We start from the raw sequence: 16,292 nt of genomic DNA on the forward strand, positions 1-16,292 counted from the left end.
ACAGATGGCCATTGGGAATAATGGGAGGGGCTTGAAGGCCCATTTAATAAAATGGGAGCCAGGAATGCCAATTGACTTAAGGGCTCCATTGCAATACGCAAAAGTTGCACAAAAAGGTTGCAACAACAATACGGAATAAAATTATTTTATTTTGAGGGGGGATTTTTATTTCCTACCACTCCTGAGAATCGGCTCTGGGCCCACTCAGACTACTTTGGGACTGGAATGCTGGCGCTTAATCGTTTACAGGCTCCTCAAGTTAACCCCCCCCCCGCCATGGGTGAGATTTGTGGCCGAAATTATGGGCAGTGTTGAACAAGGGGCTGTATTGTGCTCGGGAACTTTAAAGACACTTGCAGTAGGGAGCTTTGTTTAACTTTTAATCACTTCTGTGGAGGGACTTTAGCCGGAGAAGCTTCTGAGAAGCCTCGCTCGTTCGTTGCTTTCCCCGTCTAAGGAAAAAAAAATGGCGATCACTTAGCTGGAAGTTCGGCGGCGAGAGCGGGGGAGGGACTTTCTACCGCTACATTGAGAATGCACATGCCTTTCGCTGATGTGTTGCAGCTTGTGCGCAAAAGTGTAGCGGTTTTCTCAGGGGGAATCCACTTTTCTGGATTTCCCATAAAGTGCTACAACGAAGCGCTTTTTGCGGCAGTATTGCAGGAGTGTTGCAGATTGTGTGCGACGTCATGCGGAACATTGAATTAGTAGCGTTTACCAAAGGTAAGAGCCTCTTGTGGCGCAGAGTGGTAAGCGGCAGAAATGCTGTCTGAAGCTGTCTGTCCATGAGGTTGGGAGTTCAATCCCAGCAGCCTGCTCAAGGTTGACTCAGCCTTCCATCCTTCCAAGGTCGGTAAAATGAGTACCCAGCTTGCTGGGGGGTAAAACGGTAATGACTGGGGAAGGGAATGGCAAACCACCCCATATTGAGTCTGCCATGAAAACACTAGAGGGCGTCACTCCAAGGGTCAGACATGACTCGGTGCTTGCACAGGGGATACCTTTGCCTTTTACCAAAGGTAAGACTTCTGCTACATTTAAGTTGTGCGGTATGGCCCCAGGTGTGGGTGGATGTTGGGGCGGGGAGAGACTGCAGTGGAGTATAGTGCTTTGGAGGCCACCTTCCAAAGCAGCCATTTTCTCCAGGGGAACTGACCTCTGTTGCCTGGAGATGAGCTGTCATTCCAGAGGATCCCTAGGTCTCACCTGCGGACTGGCATCCCTAGCATGGCCAATGGAATTTCCAGCACCTCCCTTTGCTCCCAACGCGCAACCCCGTCATGCGTTTTAATACGTCCGAAACGTCGGCCAGCGCGCCTACCCTTTGCTGCCCTTGCGAAGTCTCCTCTCCGAGAGAGGCGGCAAGCACGCCGAGCCAGCCCAGGCACTCGCGCGGGCTTTATTTGGTCCGCCGGAATCGTCCCGTTCCGGAGGATCACAGGCAGCAGCCCCGTAATCGCCGCGGCATCTTTAGCCCGGACAGTCCCAAGCCGCAAGATCCCGGGGACACAGCGACGCCAGGCGGGGCTCTCCCGGCATCAGGGCCGCCCGGCGTCCGCCTCCTCCGAGCGCCAAGCCCCGACGCGGAAGTTGACGGGCCGCCGTCGCCTGGCAGCGTCTGGAGGGCGGAGGCGAGGCCGCGCCACGTCCTTCGCCGCTGTGGCTTGTCAGCAAACATGGCTGCCGCCGGGCGAAAAGCGCGCGGGGCCGTGGCGGGCAGGCGGACTTCCCTCCCCCTCGTCCTGCTCTTGGTGCTGCTGGACGGGGCCCTGCCGGCCGGGGGCCAGGACGAGAATGGTGAGGAGGACAGGAGCGCCGAGGCAGGGCGGGGCGGGCGGTGGGTCCCACGGCTGGAGCTTCGCCTTGCCTTGCCTTGCCTTGCCTTGCCTTGCCTTGGCCGGCTTTGACGGACCTGCTCTGGTCCTCAGTGTGCCTGCCGCCCTTCCTTCCCCGATGCTCTCTGGGTGGACAGGCAGACAGCAGATCCCCCCGCCCTTCTCTAGTGCCCCCCCCCTCCCATCCGCGGCCGTTTTAGAGTTTGGAAAGGCGGCCCCGCAGACTTTCACGCGGCTCCTAGGAATAACTTTCACTCCTCCCCCGACCGTGAGACGCATGCCTCTGTTTCTCCAAATACAGGACTTTAACCCCCCCCTCCGCCCCCAGCGATCGGTCTCTCTGTCTGCCTACCCCTCCTCCTCCTCCTCAGCTAATCTACCTTCATCATCATCTAATCTGTCATCATTTTATCTAAACTATCATCATCATCCATCCATCCTTCCCCTGTAATAGGTGTTACTGGAAGCCGCATTGTTCTCTAAATTATGTACAGGTGGAACACCTTTTCTCCTTGCTTCAGATATGCTCACCTTTTTTGTCACACAGAAAATGAAAATAGTCAAGCTGAATCCTGTTATGTCCTTTGATAGAATTTATGATGCTACTTCTGACTCCGTGGCGGGCAAAAACCTGCATGTATAATTACTTCTTTGTGACATGGCATCTCTGTACTGAATTTCTTGTATTGTGGCATGTCGGTTTTGCCCATTTGCAGCAGAGAGGTGGAGGTGTTTTTCATTTTGAAGTTTTTGTGGACAGCCTCATAACAGGACAGTCATGAGGATGTGAAGGCTGCGGTTCGTTATGCACTTGCTGGTTGATGGTGTAGTTTGTAAAAGAAAAATGTATTTTGTGTTCTCTGTATTTCCACTGAACATATTTCAGCTTCAGGAGTTTTAAGGTACCAGAATAATTTCAGAAACACCAGTAGCCCAGCAATTTTGTTTGAGTGGTACAATATGTAACAGGAGTACAGTGATGCATTTTATGTGGGACTGTCCTTGAATGTGGTTTAGACAAACAGTTCAGAATATAGGAGCAGAACCATATTGGTTCTTGATGCTACCTCTTTAGGGCCAGTTATTAAAACATGACACTGTTTGCCAGTTTGCTTCCCAGTGTACTTAATTTTACTCCAGTGCTTCCTTGTTTATTTTGAGATGCTGCAGAATATGTTTGCTCTCCTATTTTTTCTCTTGTCGGGAATAACTTACTGGTGGCTTACTGGCTGTTTTTGAGCGTTAAGTTACTTGCAAAGGAGTTGTTGGCACTTGTATCTTAAAATCTGTTTCTTCAGACCTTTGATGTCTAGAAATGCTTTTTTAGCAGAATGTGGTTTGCTTTAGGTCGGCTTATTATCTGTTATCTGTAATCTGTATAACTATTATAAAAGACCTAATGACCTTTGGGCCTCACAATGACCTTTTGGGCCTTACAATTTAAGGGCCAATGAATGCTCTTGCTTGCGTTGTCCTGCCGCCTGAGTGGCTACGTCTCCCATCTCAAACTGTCACGTCCAATGACTTTGCTCATTTTGCCTCAGACTACTGACAGAGCAGGCAGGTGCCTGGTGAGCGTACTCCCAAGGGCCATGGACCATGGCCTGTACTGCAACAGATGGCGACCAGAACCAATGAGAATGTGGGGAAAGGAGAATCAGCTTATCAGAGGGAGAATCCTCTGAGGCCCAGCCTCCATATGCTGTGGGAATTCTGAGGGGAAATCCCTCCATTTGGGGGTGACTGGAAGATTCCTTGCCAAAGTTTTTAATGTTTTACCTCTTTTGGCAGGACCAAACAGCTAGGGGAGGGAGAAGAGCAACTCTAGTGTTGGTCTCTGAGAGCCATTGTGGGGTAACATGGGTTGGAAACATTCTTGGAGGTTTGGAGATGGGACTTCAAAATGGTACAATGGCTCAGAGTCCACCCTCCAATACAGTTATTCTAGCCTGGGAAGCTAATCTTTATAACCTGGAAATGAACTGTAATTTCAGGGGCTTTCCAGGATCCACCTGGAGGTTGGCAACTCCTGGGTTGGAAATATTCCTGGAGGTTTGGAGGACTTAAAATGGTACAATGCCTCAGAGTCCACTCTCCAAAGTAGCCATTTTTGCCTGCAGAGCTGATCATTATAATCTAGAGATGAGCAGTGATTTAGAGACGATGGTAGAGGCTTGCAGACTGAGGTTGGGATGGAGTGGTGCAGGTGTGTCCTTCCTGGGCTACGGGGTTTGGCCAGCCCTTATCAGCAACTGTGTAGATTAAGATAGAGCATTTGTCTGTCTGGAACAGTAGAAAAGGCTTGGTGGGACAAGAGGCAGAGCTGAACTGAGAAACCCCGGAAAAAAAGCACCTAGCACCCCCTGACCTATTGCGGGTCAAGAAAACATTGCAGAGAGAAGGTAAGGTTGCCAGATCAGTGTAGGTTGATGTTCTGGAATGCCACACTTCCTAGGTGTGCATAAACCTGATGAGGGTCAAGACTGCTGTGCACAGAGGGACCTCCTCTTAGAGTTGCCAGCTTCAAAGTGAGGCACTGAGCCTACACCAAACGATGAGCTAGCACTCTCTCTGTCCCACCTCCTTCACTGGGAGTCTGTTATGGGGAGAGGAAGGGAAGGCAATTGTAAACTGCTTTAAGAAACCTGAGGCCTGATGGGTGACTGTAGGCCATGCCAAATTCTCTCAGAGCTCTCTAAGCCCCACCTTGCTCACAGAGTATCTGTTATGGGCAGAGGAAAGGGAGGCAATTGGAAACTGCTTTGAGACACCTGAGGCCTGCTGGGTGACTCAGCATTTCTCTTAGACCTCTCACAGCCCCACATTCCTCACAGGTTGTCTATTGTGGGGAGAGGAAGGAAAAGGTTCTTGTAAACCACTTTGAGACTCCTTTGGATAGTAAACAGCAGGATACAAAAATCCAGCTCTTCTAAGGGGCAACAATGAAAGAAGCATGTGGGCACATAATGTTTTATCAGCAGTAAAAAAAATGGAGATAGAAAGAGCAGGGTGGATACCTGTGTACTGTGACTAACCCATGTGGATTAGGGCAGGGGGACATTTTGGTGTCTGGGGCCTAATTCATACAAGAAGGAAATAAGGTTGAATGCAGAACAGGGAGGAATTGGCTGACATGTAATCTCCCCCTAAGAAGAGTCTCCAGTCTGATTTTCCCTTCACATATCTGAAAACATGGTTCTTGAAAGCTCATCTGTAACCATTATGCCACAATTCCCAAAAGTCAGTCCTCTCCCGTACTCAATGAACATTCCACACCACAGGTTCTTGACACCCATATCTCCACACCCATGACCTCATTTGCCACCAGGCCACCACAGCCCCCCCCCCACCAACACACACATTGAAACCCATGCCCTTACAGACTGGACAACCCCTCCCCTGCCTCTTCCCACTGCCAAGATCTAGCGCCAGTTGTTCTAATACCTACAAAGTCTGAATGCCCATCCGTGCCACAACCATCTGCAATAACATACCCTCATGCCCAGCCATGCAACTACAACCCAAACAACACACCCATGCATCCACATGTCCTTCCAGAATCAACAACTCCTAACTTACTTTTAGCACCCCCCCCCCCACTCTAACGCCCATTGTATTCCTGGATACAACGGGCTTTGCCCCTAGTAATTAATAAAGCTGGTAAGGGGTGCTGGGAGGAGCTGGGACTCACCGCCTAACCACCAATCAGGTCAGCTGTTCTCACTGCCCCATTCCTGATTGGCTGTCCTTCCAATTAGCGGCCATTCAGGAAGGATGTCCCACTCCTGGTCACATCCCTCTCCAACTTCTTCCATTTGGAAGAAGTTCCAGCCCGGTAAGCAGGAACTGAGAAGGAGGGTGAAGGACCTGGGTCTGTGGGGGGAAGGAGCCCCTGCTAGTGCTTCCCCCACCCCAAGCAGCTCCATCCGTGGCCTTGCCAGGCCTCGGTAGAGCTGCCGGAGTGGCGAGAAGAGGAGCAGACTGCTCCCCAGCACTCTCCTGCCACCCCAAAAAGGTCTGCCAAGGCCACTTCAGGCCTTGGCTGGCCTGCCAAGGGCAGGCATGTGGGTGAGGTGGCCTAGAGACCATTGTATGCAGAGATACAACGGACTTTTCTGCTAGTTGATCTTATTATGTTTTGTAACTCATTTTATTTGTTTTATTTATACCTTGTTTTATTATTTATTATTTGCTTTATTTATACCTTGTTGTTTTATCCCTGTGGAGATTCAAACTTGCTTACAACATTCTTCCCTCCTCCACTAATTTAACTTCACAACAATCCTGTGAGGTAGGCGTGTGCCTGGTCCAAGGTCTTCCAGGAAGCTTTCATGGCATAGTGAGGAGTTGAGCATATATCCTACCGACATTGTCTAAAGTAAAATCTTTTCAGTTTTTCTTCAATGTTTCCACAAATTATTACATTTGTTTCAAATGTTAGATGAGTGTGGTTTTCACTGTCTTTTAGATACCATCCTTGAGAGACCGACATCTCAAGACGGAACTGATCTGCTACTCAGCACTATTTCACCACCCATCATTTCAGCAGCCAGTCAGATCAGTGCAAAGGATTCCTTGAAAGGTGAAATGCTCTCACCATCTTTGGCAGTTGATCCTTCTGTTGTAACTGTCCTGACAGTAGTAGAAGATAAACCAACCACATTTCCAACACCGATGCCTGTGTCTCTTGAGTCTAATACTGATGTTGAAGAAGACACAATCGATGATGAAGATGACATTGGAGATGACTTACTGACAAGTTCATTATCAACAGCAAAAGAATTTGTAGATCCTGGTGATTCTCAAGAAGATGACAACACAGTTGGAGAAGAGTTAGACTCCCAAGGGGAAGAAGCATTAGACTCTCAAGGGGAAGAAGAGCAGTGGGCGAGCACGCGCAGCTATGGAAACAAGCCATTTGCTGATGAGATGAAAGACTCTATCTCAGGGTTAGAAGATGATAGCCATTTCTTTTTTCATCTGGTGGTTGTTGCCTTTTTGGTAGCTGTGGTTTACATCACGTATCATAATAAAAGAAAGGTAAGTTGAGTTTTCTTTGAAATGCTTTAGAGCATATTGGCACTTGGACTGTGTTTTGTATCTGTTAGTATGCAAATTTGAATAGCATAAAAATGTGTTTTACCATTAAATAATTAAATGGAAGACCAAGGGAGAGCTAAATTATGAAAATGGGTTTGCTGAGACTAGGAAATCCTAGACAAATATGGCCACCAGGTTATCACACACTCTTCAAATAGCCTTCTCCTTATTGTGTATACTCCCTTTAGAACTGTTCACACAGCCACAGCAAAATCACAGGCCTTTTTCCATTTTGGGTCTATAATCTGTTTGAATAGCCTGCTAGAAGGGGTAAGGAAGGCACCTTCCCATTTAGCAAGACAGCTGTCTTCCAGGGAGCCTTTGGCAAAAGATGAACTTTTCTACTGGCCGTGAGTTTTACTTTCCTGTATATTTTAACTCTTTGGTGTATTCATAGAATCATAGAATAATAGAGTTGGAAGGGACCTCATGGGTCATCTAGTCCAACCCCCTGCACTATGCAGGACACTCACATCCCAATCACTCATCTACTATAATCTGCCACCCCTTTGCCTTCAAAGAATCAGCCTCTCCATCAGATGGCAATCTAACCTCTGTTAAAAAATTTCCAAAGATGGAGAACCCGCCACCTCCCGAGGAATCCTGCTCTGTCAGGAACTTCTTCCAGATGTTTAGATGGAATTTCTTTTGAACTAATTTAATCCCATGGTTTCTGTTCTGTCCCTCCGGGGCAAGAGAGAACAATTCTGCTCCATCTGACACCCTTTTAAATACTTGAAGATGGTTATCAGATCCCCTCTAAGTCATCTCCTCTCCAGGCTAAACAGACCGAGCTCCCCCAACCTTTCCTCATATGTCTTGGTCTTCAAACCCTTCACCATCTTTGTTGCCCTCCTCTGGACACGCTCCAGTTTGTCAACATCCCTCTTCAACTGGGGTGCCCAAAACTGAACACAGTACTCCAAGGGAGGCCGAACCAGAGCAGAGTATTGTCTGGATGCTTTAAAAATATTTAACTGTGTGTTTTAATCTGTTTGAATTTCATTTATTTACACATTTGCAACTTGGTTGCTACATTGTGGACTGCTTTGAGTCCTGGAAAAGCGAGACATACGTTTTTAAAATATATAATGGAAACAATTGAATTAGTATCTGTCACTTATGAATCTGCCCTCCAAACCTAACCCTTTATCATTTATTATGTGGAATCTTCCTCCATCTTGTTGCTAGTAAAAAGGCACTTCTGATCATGCAAGAGGAGGTTCAATTTCTGTCAGTTGCCCCTGCAATCTCCTACACCAGCGGTCCGCAACCTTTCGGCTGCCATGGACCGCTGCTCCGGAGAGTGGGGAGAGGGGGGCCCGCGCACGTGCGGCAGCCCCAGCACAAACGCGCGTGCGCGGACTGCTGCGCACGCGCGTTTGCGCCCGGTAGGGGCGCAAACACGCGTGTGTGGCAGTCCACGCATGCACGTTTGCGCTGCCGCCATGCCGGCGTCCGCGGCTTCGCCTCCCGGCCCCTCCGGGCCGCCGGCAAATTGTCCACCAAAGCGGCCGATTAGCTTGTGGCTCGGCAAGCTTCTCTTCCCTCCCCCACCCGAAACAAGAAGCTAGCCGGGCCGCAAGCTAATCGGCCGCTTCAACGGCCGATTTGCTCGCGGCCAGGCGAGCTTCTCGCTTCGGGCGGGGGAGGGAAGAAGCTGCGGCCCGGCGCCAAAGCCTTTGCGGCCCGGCACCGGGCTGCGGACCGCAGGTTGGGGACCACTGTCCTACACCATTCCCAAGGGTCACGGATTCTTGGGAGAATTTTTGGGTTGTTAGTGTCCCCCCCAGCTGAAGTTCCCAGGAAATATTTGTTTCTTGAACAGAACCCTGATTGTGGTTCTTTAGATCTAATCCCTTGCTATTTAGGAATTGTGGCGTGCACAAAGGGAAATATTTGACATTTTAAGTAAGCTGAAAATAATGAAGTAAGACTGGATAAACTACTTTTGGAGGTGTGCTAGTACACTATGATGGAGAGTACTGTCAAACAAGAATGTTTTAGTTTTTTTTTTTTTTTGCTTAATGTTCCAAAAAATGTAAATATATTTCTTCCATCTCTTCTTTGCAGATGTGTTTTATTTTCTGTTATTAAGTCACTATTTTTTTGTTTTTGTTTCGTTTTCAGTGAATCTATAATAAATACGGTCAATATAAGATATGGTTTCCTGTATCTTTTTAGATTTCTTCCTTCATATTTTGGCAAATTTTAAAGAATGTGTCTTGTACTTTATTCTGAAAACAGATCCCATGTCCAAATCGAGTACTGCATTGCATGGTTCAAATTTTAGCCTTTTTAAAACAAAGGGCCACTGTTATTGGAGTGAGCACATATAGAGGAGACTTCTCTGCAAGTTTGTTAGCTAGAGATCATGAAGTCATAAATAAAGTGTTACATGTGTATAGTACAGGCAATGTGTCAATGATTGTATGATAGTTGTGGGGTAGCCTGACAGCAGGAAATCTATGTGGAAGATTGTTAGTACTTTTAAGCACATTGGTGTTACTTTGTACTTAGCTAAATGTTTCATTTTTCCTTTTAGATAATCCTTTTGATTCAGGGCAGAAGATGGCGAGATGGACTTTGTTCCAGAACAGTTGGATATCATCGTTTAGATCAAAATGTTAATGAGGCAATGCCTTCATTAAAAATTACCAATGATTATGTTTTTTAAAAGCTGTGTGATTTGAATTTGCCAAACTAATTTTTTGCTTTGTTTTTATATAATGTGCAGGTGTTGCCATATGCAATGAGGTGTGTGCACTCTTTTTTACCTTTCAGTTTTAAGCCTTATATGAGGACATGTAAGGTCAGTGGCTACTTCTGGTGACAGACAAACTTCAGAATCAGTGTACAATAAGGCCATTTTTATTCACCCCTGCCCTCATTGTATTTCCTTCTGCCTGGAGCAGTTAATTGTCCTTGTTGAGAATATTGCCACATAGTAGTTCACACTCACTAGTGAATCCTTAACAAGTGAATTAACACTAAAAGGAAGTTTATAGTAGTTGCCTGTTTGAATCATGTACTTGCTTTTTCCCCTCAATACAGATAATATAAAGGGTCCATCTCTGTAAAGCTGGGCCACTTTTAGCCAAATGGCTTGTATTGTTCTCCATAGCCTTAGTATGGAAAAATAATATTTGGTGCAGATCACTAAATTGTCAGTCTACGTAGGTTTGATTTTTGATTTGTCTACCAGTTTGATTTTTTGCTGATTCAGAGCCTTGTCATCAGCAATTGTGTTGTAGAAATTTTGATTTAAAACAATCTGGAGTTCAAATAATATATATATTTTTAAGGCAAGAAATTGAGATGCAAACAAATATATGTATGTGAAGTAGGATTTTGCTTCATTACAAAGGTTTGTATGCTTGAGTGAGAGATATGTCAGTTATTGGTCCAACTGGGATAAATGGCTGCAGATATAAAAATGGCATGGGCTGAAGTTAATCATCTTCAGCAAACACTGAACTCACTGTAATTTTGAAAAAAAGAACACACATACAAACCCGTTCTCTACCGGTTATATAGCTAATTCTTGGTACGTTAAGTTTTTTATTTATGTTTATTTCTACAAGTTGTAAAGTATACAGTTTCATAGAGTTACATTTATGTACATCCTGTTTATGGCTGATTCTCTTCAGGACTCGAAAATATGTAAATAATTTACTAAAACCATTATTAATGACTTTATATTCAAGTATGATGTAATATTCTGAAAAACTCTCATACCTCTGGCATGAAGAGAGTTGCACTGGGCATGGTCTTCAGTAGAGAAGCAGTTGAGCTTCTAGATCTCTCTGTTTACTGTTTCTGGATGCAAGAAAAAAGAGGAACACAGCAAGATATGCCAGAACTGTTTCTTGCAGCAGTTTTGGTTGTATCATGTAATAAAAATTTTCAAATAAAACTCCAAGAATATAATGTTATGGTAATTATAGTTTGATTTGTACAGTTGTATGTTTACAATAAAAATTATTCTTTTTTGATCAAGACCACACAAAATAGCAGTTTGGTTCATTTTTGAATGGAATTGCACTGGGTGAGAACAGCATAAGATGCAGAGGACCAATTCATACTATTTAAATTGGTGCTAGATGTTATGTCGGCAAGTAAGATTTTCATCTAAGACCTTGAATAATATATAAACCCTTACTTATGGTATACAGAAGACAATTCACCTTGGTCTTGTGAACAACATTCTTGTGGTATATTAGTACTGAATTGATTGGACTCTGACTCCAGAGTAAATCAGGCGACTTATTGTGCTGGTTTCCTGATACGTCTGTGTGATTTTACCTTATGTTGTTTACCTTATGATCCCATCCAGCCCACCTTCTGAACTGTTTATTTATATACAGTGTCATTCACCATCCATGTTTATTTTTGACCTATGAAGTTTTCAACTGGCATCTCTCCTTTGTCATCTCACTCTTTTCATTTTGAATAGCAAGACTCCATTTGGGTGCTGGGACCTATTCTGCATCCTAATGCTGGGGTTAAAACAATTGCAATGCTAACTTTTCCATGGATAAATTTCCACTCTGTGTTGGTTTAGAGATATTGTTGCAGTGGTGCCAAAATCTGCCCTCCACTAGTCGATGGCCCTGCTGTCATTGATAAAGGCCATGCAGGGGGATATAATACCTCCCCTTATAAACTAGTTCAACAGGGATGGTATATATTCCAAAAGATGTGAAATGTTGAGAGAGGTTGAGATTCAGTTACAAGTTAATGAAAGCATATAGAATTCTGGAGAGAAAGATTTCATTATGTATGAATTTCCATCTCCCCTGCCCCCATGCAGTACCTCACAGACCACCAGCTTGACTCCTTGATGAGTGAGGTAATCTCCCAAACCTTGTATTGAGCTGTGGAGAGAGACATAACAAGCAGACAAATGTTGGGGTAGCAGGTATGAACCTTAGGCCTAAATAGTAGTGGATGAATATTTTGAAAGGAGGAAAGAGAAAACAATGATGTTTTCCCCTTCTACTTGAAGCATTCCCCCCCCCATTTTCTTTGATCCTCCAAACAGGAGACTTTTGTCTTGGGTTGACTGGAACCCAGAAAAGGAGCACCCCTTTGAGGAGTGAAAATACACCTCAACATTTTGTTGCATGTCCCCACACAGATTTAAAATAAAACAAAGTTTGTGAACAAATTTCCTAATTTTTCTATCAATTTTTCTCTGTGTTTACATGATTTGTTCATCATTCAAGGTAATACTATTCATTTAAGACCAGTGGCATTGTTCTAAGCACATTTGGTTAGCAAAGTAATCCTCCCCCCACATAATTAGTCTAGCTAGTATTGAATTTGCAAAACACATTCTTTACATTTATTTTTAATTACAAGGGCTATTAGCTTGTTAAATTATAAACACTGAAATTTACTTAATTTACTATATTATCTCTTTTATTAAATGGAAAGTCTTAAGATCATATTATTCTGGTTGATGAACCCTCATATTAGATTTATTAGATTTAGATTAAACCCTTCACATGCATGCTAAGTCATAATAAGACTGTTAAGAAACAGTGTTGAAATCGAACTGGAACATTTTTCAAATGATAAGGACTAATTTTTTTTTTGTAACGTCATTCATTGAAGAATATTTGCAGCGTATGAAGCGGACACAATTAATGCGAGAAATGGAGGGGAAATGAACAAGAAAATGTAAAATGAGAAAGTGTGTATGAGAGAGAGAACACACCATATTCTGACAGTAGGTGGTGCAGAAAGGGAATTTCCTCAGAAGATGCCCATGTAATAATTCTGAACAGGGGTCACTGGGATGCCTGTATGGAAGCACAGAACAGCTGAATCCAGCATGGTAAGGTGACATACAAGGAGTCTTCCATTTTTCAACACAATATCTGTTTAATAGTTCCCCATGTGTTTTGCTACCTAGCGTTTTGTCAAGGGATTCTACAAACTTGGAAATAGACATACGCAGAAGTCAAAATTGAAAACAATGTCATGAATACATGCAAAAGGCATTCATGCAAAGTAATTCTAGAAAATTACTTTCCTAAGAGAAAAGCTTAGGTAAAAAAGGTCTACCTGATACGTATTAGTCTGGTATGTATTAGTATAAAGTCTAATTATTTCAGCAGCCAATATCTGTAAAAACAAACTGATATATTAGGAGGATATATAACTGCAAACAAAAAGACAACAAAATATAACATCCAATCAAGTTCTAATAGAGATTTAAAAGGGCTTAAGAGAACAGTTTCGCAAACAGCTTTCCAAAGCTTGTAAGCTTTCCATTCACCCTGCTTCAGAGGCTGCCGTCCCAGTTTAAAGGCCCGCATTTGCACAAACTGCCACTGTTCTCACACACTGACTGACCTGATTGTGAGTGCTGACGGACTGATTTTCACCATGCCACTGAAAGCCATTGTTTTGCTGCCTGCAGCGATGTGGCAAAATGCCCACTGTTTGTTCGATGACGAGCTACAGCACAGAAATGATGAGCCGTGTCACCTAGCAACTGCCAAACACAGATATGCACCTTGGCCTATCTGCAGGATGGTGGGCAGGACATAATAGCCCCTAGATTTGGGCTGTTGGAATGATAGCTTGGGAATGGAGAGACAAGTCAGTCAGTGTAGGAAGAAAGTTCAGGAAAGGGGAAAGAAAATGTAAGCAAGGTGTTGAAAAAATGGCATGGAAAATGTTATAGAGGGACAGAAAGGAGGCTGGGGCATCAAAGATGTTGGGAGGCAGATCAGAGAAAGAAAATAATGGAGAAGGGTTGTCAACCCTGGGTTACAAAATTCCTGGAATTCTGGGAAGGACACAATGAGGAGGGGAAGGAGATCAGCTGAAATAATGATCCCATCCAGCCCACCTTCTGAAGCTGTTGTTTTCTTCAGGAAGCTAAGCACGGTTGGCCCTGGTCATGACCAGGATGGGAGACGACCATGGAAGTCCAGGGTTGCCACTTCCCAGAGGCAGGCAATGGCAAGCCATTTTCAAACATGTCTTGCTAGGAAAACTCAGCTACAGCAGGAAGAATCTGAATGCTGCCCCCCTACTGCTGCAAAATTCCTCGCAGCTCCCCTGGATCCTTCCACCTCCTCCATATGTGTGTGTACTGTTCACTTTGGGAACCCCCTACTTTATGCATACAAATACTACCCTTGTATTTGCCAATGCTAACTATATTGTCACCGTGTCCTACAAGCAGATTGGGAAACGGACTGTCTCCAGCTTCCCTTTCTTATCTTAGATGTGAACTAAAGTTCCACCCAGATGACACTAGTGTGCTATGGCTTGGTGCCACTGCTGTTTTCATACCATTATTTAAAACATTTCTATGCCACCTTTAATCAAAATAGAGTTCCCAAGATGGCAGACATCAAAGCATGAAAACATTTCAACATTAAAATAACATTTAAAGAATAAAATAATGCAACGGTCACTTCTAGATTGGATTTCTGCAACTTGTTCTACGCTGGCCTAGCCTTGTCCTTGACCCAGAAACTCCAGCTGATAAAGAACGCAGCTGCTAAGGTCATCATAAAAACACCTTGGAGGGCCCATATCCAGCCTGTGCTGAGGCAGCTGCATTGGTTGCATTAGTTGCCAGTCATGTCACGGATCAAGTTCACGGCTTGGGCCCTGTTTATCTGAGGGACTGCTTGTCTACTTATGCCCATTGCAGAGCACTTCAGTCTGCGGGTGCTAATCTGTTGGAGGTCCCTTTTGCTAAGGAAGTACACCTGGCCTCGACCAGCATCAGGGCCTTTTTGGTCCTGGCCCCAACCTAATGGAATAAGCTCCCGGAAAAGCTGAGGGCCCTGCAAAATGGAGCTCTTCTGCCAGGTCTTTGGTTCAGGCTAGTGGTAAGAACAACATGGCCCCTCCTCAGGCTTGGATGCTATTCCCTCTATACCCCTACCTGCTCGGGGGACTAGGGAAGTTTGGTCACCAATCTTATGGCTTCTAGTGGGTCTTATGGCTCAGGGCTAAATAGTGTTTTATATAGGGGTTTATATAGGGGTTTGTAAGCCCCTGCGAGTCTTTGGAAAGCAGCAGGATATAATTAAATAAATAATAATAAAATATCTAAACGCACATAACACCAAAACAAGTGAAGAAGGCCAATAACAGTTATTGGGGATATGTCAAAGCAATCTAAAAAGTCTTCATCCTCTGCTGGGAACGAACAACAACAGAGGAGATGTGAATCCGCCAACCAAATTCTTACGGGTAAGAAAGCAATGATGCACTCTACTGAGTTCAGGATATACATATTGGTAATACTGGTACATTTGGTGCAGCATGTTCACAACAGAAAATCTCCGTATTCCAAAGGTTTTGGGGAGTTGGATATTGCTCAAGTAAAATTACCTTAATTAATCTTTTACCTTATCAGGGTTGGCTTTTGCAATTAAGCACCCAGAATTGGTACTCATGCCAAAAGACAAATGTCAACAAAACTGAGGCACAATGCTGATGGGAAAAAAATGGATTGTTGGTTTGCTACAGCTCACCAGCTCCTAACTGAGAAGAATACTATGATCTTGGAATGCCAACAGGTTGGTGGTGCTTGGGTCAAGAGGATGCACATCTGGCCTAGACCAGAGTCAAGGGTTTTTGGGCCTGGCTCCAACTTGGTGGAATCAGTTGCGAGCTGAAATCCAGCCCTGATAGAACTACTTAATTCCCGCAGAGCCTGCAAAATGGCACTCTTCCACTAGGCTTATGGTTGAGGACAGAACTGGCCTCCCTCCTTCTCTCTCCAGAACAGAATCCCATCACTGAACACATGGAGAAGTAGTGGGAAAATGGAGCATTATAATGTATATATTGTTTTATTGTATTTTAAATTGAATTTTAAAATATTGAAAGCTTCTCCAATTCTTTTTGCCAAGAGGGGTGGTCTATAAATTTAATAATAAATAAGTAATGAATCTATCCCAATCTGCAGCCATTTGTAAAGTCCCCAGAAGGGTACTGGGCCTGTCTACATTCTTTTTTCAGTCGGGGACACCAGTTCCTAGGATATGTCTGAAAAATGTAAGTATCGTGAGCTGTACCACTTTTTAAATGTTATTTATTGACTAGGGGTAAAGCCCCTTGTATCCAGGAATACAGTGGGTGCTAGACCATAGGATGGAAGAAAGTGGAGAAGTGTTCAGTCTGAAAGCGCACGTAGCTGCAGGGGTGCATGCCCCTGGGAGTAGTGGGATGAGTGCGAATGAGCCTGTGTGAGTGAAGAGATGCGTGCCAAAGATGTATAGTCCATATGAATAGAGTTGGGAAGAGAACTGACTTCTAGGAAGTGTGGTGTGGGTGTTGCATGTAGCCATCAGAGGAGGATCTCATGGTAGACAA

General features: G+C 44.5%; 1 protein-coding gene across 1 annotated transcript; it reads left to right on the forward strand.

Moving 5' to 3' along the window:
* The first annotated feature begins 1,265 nt into the window (after positions 1-1,265).
* C3H5orf15 (chromosome 3 C5orf15 homolog) lies at positions 1,266-10,946 on the forward strand. Its single transcript, XM_077326852.1, has 3 exons — positions 1,266-1,797; positions 6,304-6,875; positions 9,481-10,946. The coding sequence occupies exons 1-3, from the start codon at positions 1,281-1,283 to the stop codon at positions 9,610-9,612; spliced, it is 1,221 nt and encodes a 406-aa protein (XP_077182967.1). The 5' UTR covers positions 1,266-1,280; the 3' UTR covers positions 9,613-10,946.
* Positions 10,947-16,292: the final 5,346 nt, after the last annotated feature.

This window comes from Paroedura picta, chromosome 3 (genome assembly GCF_049243985.1).
Source record: "Paroedura picta isolate Pp20150507F chromosome 3, Ppicta_v3.0, whole genome shotgun sequence".
Taxonomy (NCBI): domain Eukaryota; kingdom Metazoa; phylum Chordata; class Lepidosauria; order Squamata; family Gekkonidae; genus Paroedura; species Paroedura picta.

Bases quoted from the DNA above. Each gene is read 5' to 3' on its own strand.
- C3H5orf15 (XM_077326852.1), top strand. From the start codon at position 1,281: ATGCGTTTTAATACGTCCGAAACGTCGGCCAGCGCGCCTACCCTTTGC. The intron at 1,798-6,303 runs GTGAGGAGGACA...ACTGTCTTTTAG, and splicing joins CGGGGGCCAGGACGAGAATG to ATACCATCCTTGAGAGACCG. The intron at 6,876-9,480 runs GTAAGTTGAGTT...TTTTCCTTTTAG, and splicing joins CGTATCATAATAAAAGAAAG to ATAATCCTTTTGATTCAGGG.